The 1,465-nt window shown below is 69.6% G+C and overlaps 1 protein-coding gene across 1 annotated transcript; it reads left to right on the plus strand.

The window, feature by feature from the left end:
• Nucleotides 1–289: 289 nt before the first annotated feature.
• Nucleotides 290–1,394, plus strand: EMIHUDRAFT_250420 (hypothetical protein; the record flags this gene model as incomplete). The annotated part of the gene is made up of 4 exons (XM_005757171.1): nucleotides 290–576; nucleotides 829–1,000; nucleotides 1,171–1,208; nucleotides 1,283–1,394. The coding sequence occupies 4 exons, from the start codon at nucleotides 290–292 to the stop codon at nucleotides 1,392–1,394; spliced, it is 609 nt and encodes a 202-aa protein (XP_005757228.1).
• Nucleotides 1,395–1,465: the final 71 nt, after the last annotated feature.

Here is a 1,465-nt window from a genome sequence, read left to right on the forward strand (position 1 = left end):
GTGTGAACACCCGTGTGAGGTGTGTGCACGTCCACGGTGCTCGACCGTGCTCGTGCTCTGCTGCGGTAAAGGGGTAGATTGTGCAGAACCGTAACGTCTAACGCGTCTGTCGCGGGGGAAGGTGACTGCACCAAAACCCGCGAAGAATTGAGAAGGGAACTTGAGATTGGCCTGCGCCGCATTTAGTTATGGTGTCCAGTGGCCGAATTGTGTCGGCGGGCCGAGTGTCGTTTCGCCTCTGTCGCTAGAGAACGCACCGGCGGGAGACGCCGAGGCAAACCATACGACCATGGGGTCGGACGACCCGCCGAGGGCAGGGGCCCCCGAGGCACCGGATCGTGACGACAACGCGAGCGTCGCGGGCCAAGCTGGAACCCGCACTGCAGGAGCGCACGCTCCTGTGAACATGCACGTGGCACCCGGCGCCAAGGGGGCCCTCGGCGCGGGCCACGATCACCGCCACGGGCCACGAGGCCACGACAGGCAGTGGTACCACGACGCACGGGGGCACTTTGCGCCGCCGCCGGGCGACAAGGCGCACGACGCACCCGGCGAGGCTGCCCCCAAAGAGGAGCGGTCGCGACTGCAGAGCCGAGCGTTCCTGACGCCAGCTGCCTTGGGCGGCGGCGTCCAGGCGGGCGCCGCGCCCGGGGCGCGTGCCCTCCGCACGCGCAAGCCCCCGGCGCTGCACGACACGTACAAGTACGCCGCACGGCGTGGCGCACCGACCCCACCGCAGCGGGCCGTGGGGGAGGGAGCAGACACGGATGGTGGTCTTCCCTCAGACAAGGGAGATCGCTACGTCGCCCTGGACGGCACGTCCCACAGGCCCGAGAGGCGGGCGGACCACACCGAGCTCGCAGAGATGCCAGCGGAGTTCGAGCGCACCCGCGCGCAGGTCCGAGCACTGCGGGACAAGGCATGGGCGCGAGCCCTCGAGCAGAGGGCAAGCGACCTCTTCGACGAGATGGAGAGCGACACCGAGCACCACGAGCTCTCCGTCATCGCCGCCGCACTGGCGGCGGCGGCGGCCCGCCAGCGGGCCGCCGCCGGGGACGTTGGGGACCCCGCCGCAAACCCCGTGCACCACCCTTCCAGCGGGCGAGTCACCTGGCCCCGCGCGGCCGAGCAATCAGCGCCTTTGAGCGCGGCCGCGCGCACCGCCAGCAGGGAGACCGGCGGGCCGCTCTACGGCGCGGCGACCCCCGGTGGCGGCGGCCGACCTCACCCTCACCCCGAGGCCGGCCCCCGCCGTGCGCCTCCCGCACCCCTCGGGCCTCAGTGCCACCATTCCGGCAACCCGCCCCGCGACAGCGTCTAAACTCGACTCGCGACTCGTCCGCCCCTCCAAAACCAAAAATCCCCTGCAAAACTTTTTTCTCCTTTGGTATTGATGTGTCATGTAGTGCACCCTCCGCCCGCTCACAACGTTGAACAACACCAGCTCCTAGCTGCTAGAGACGCG

The sequence above is a fragment of the Emiliania huxleyi genome (assembly GCF_000372725.1).
Source record: "Emiliania huxleyi CCMP1516 unplaced genomic scaffold EMIHUscaffold_921, whole genome shotgun sequence".
NCBI classification, from domain to species: domain Eukaryota; phylum Haptophyta; order Isochrysidales; family Noelaerhabdaceae; genus Emiliania; species Emiliania huxleyi.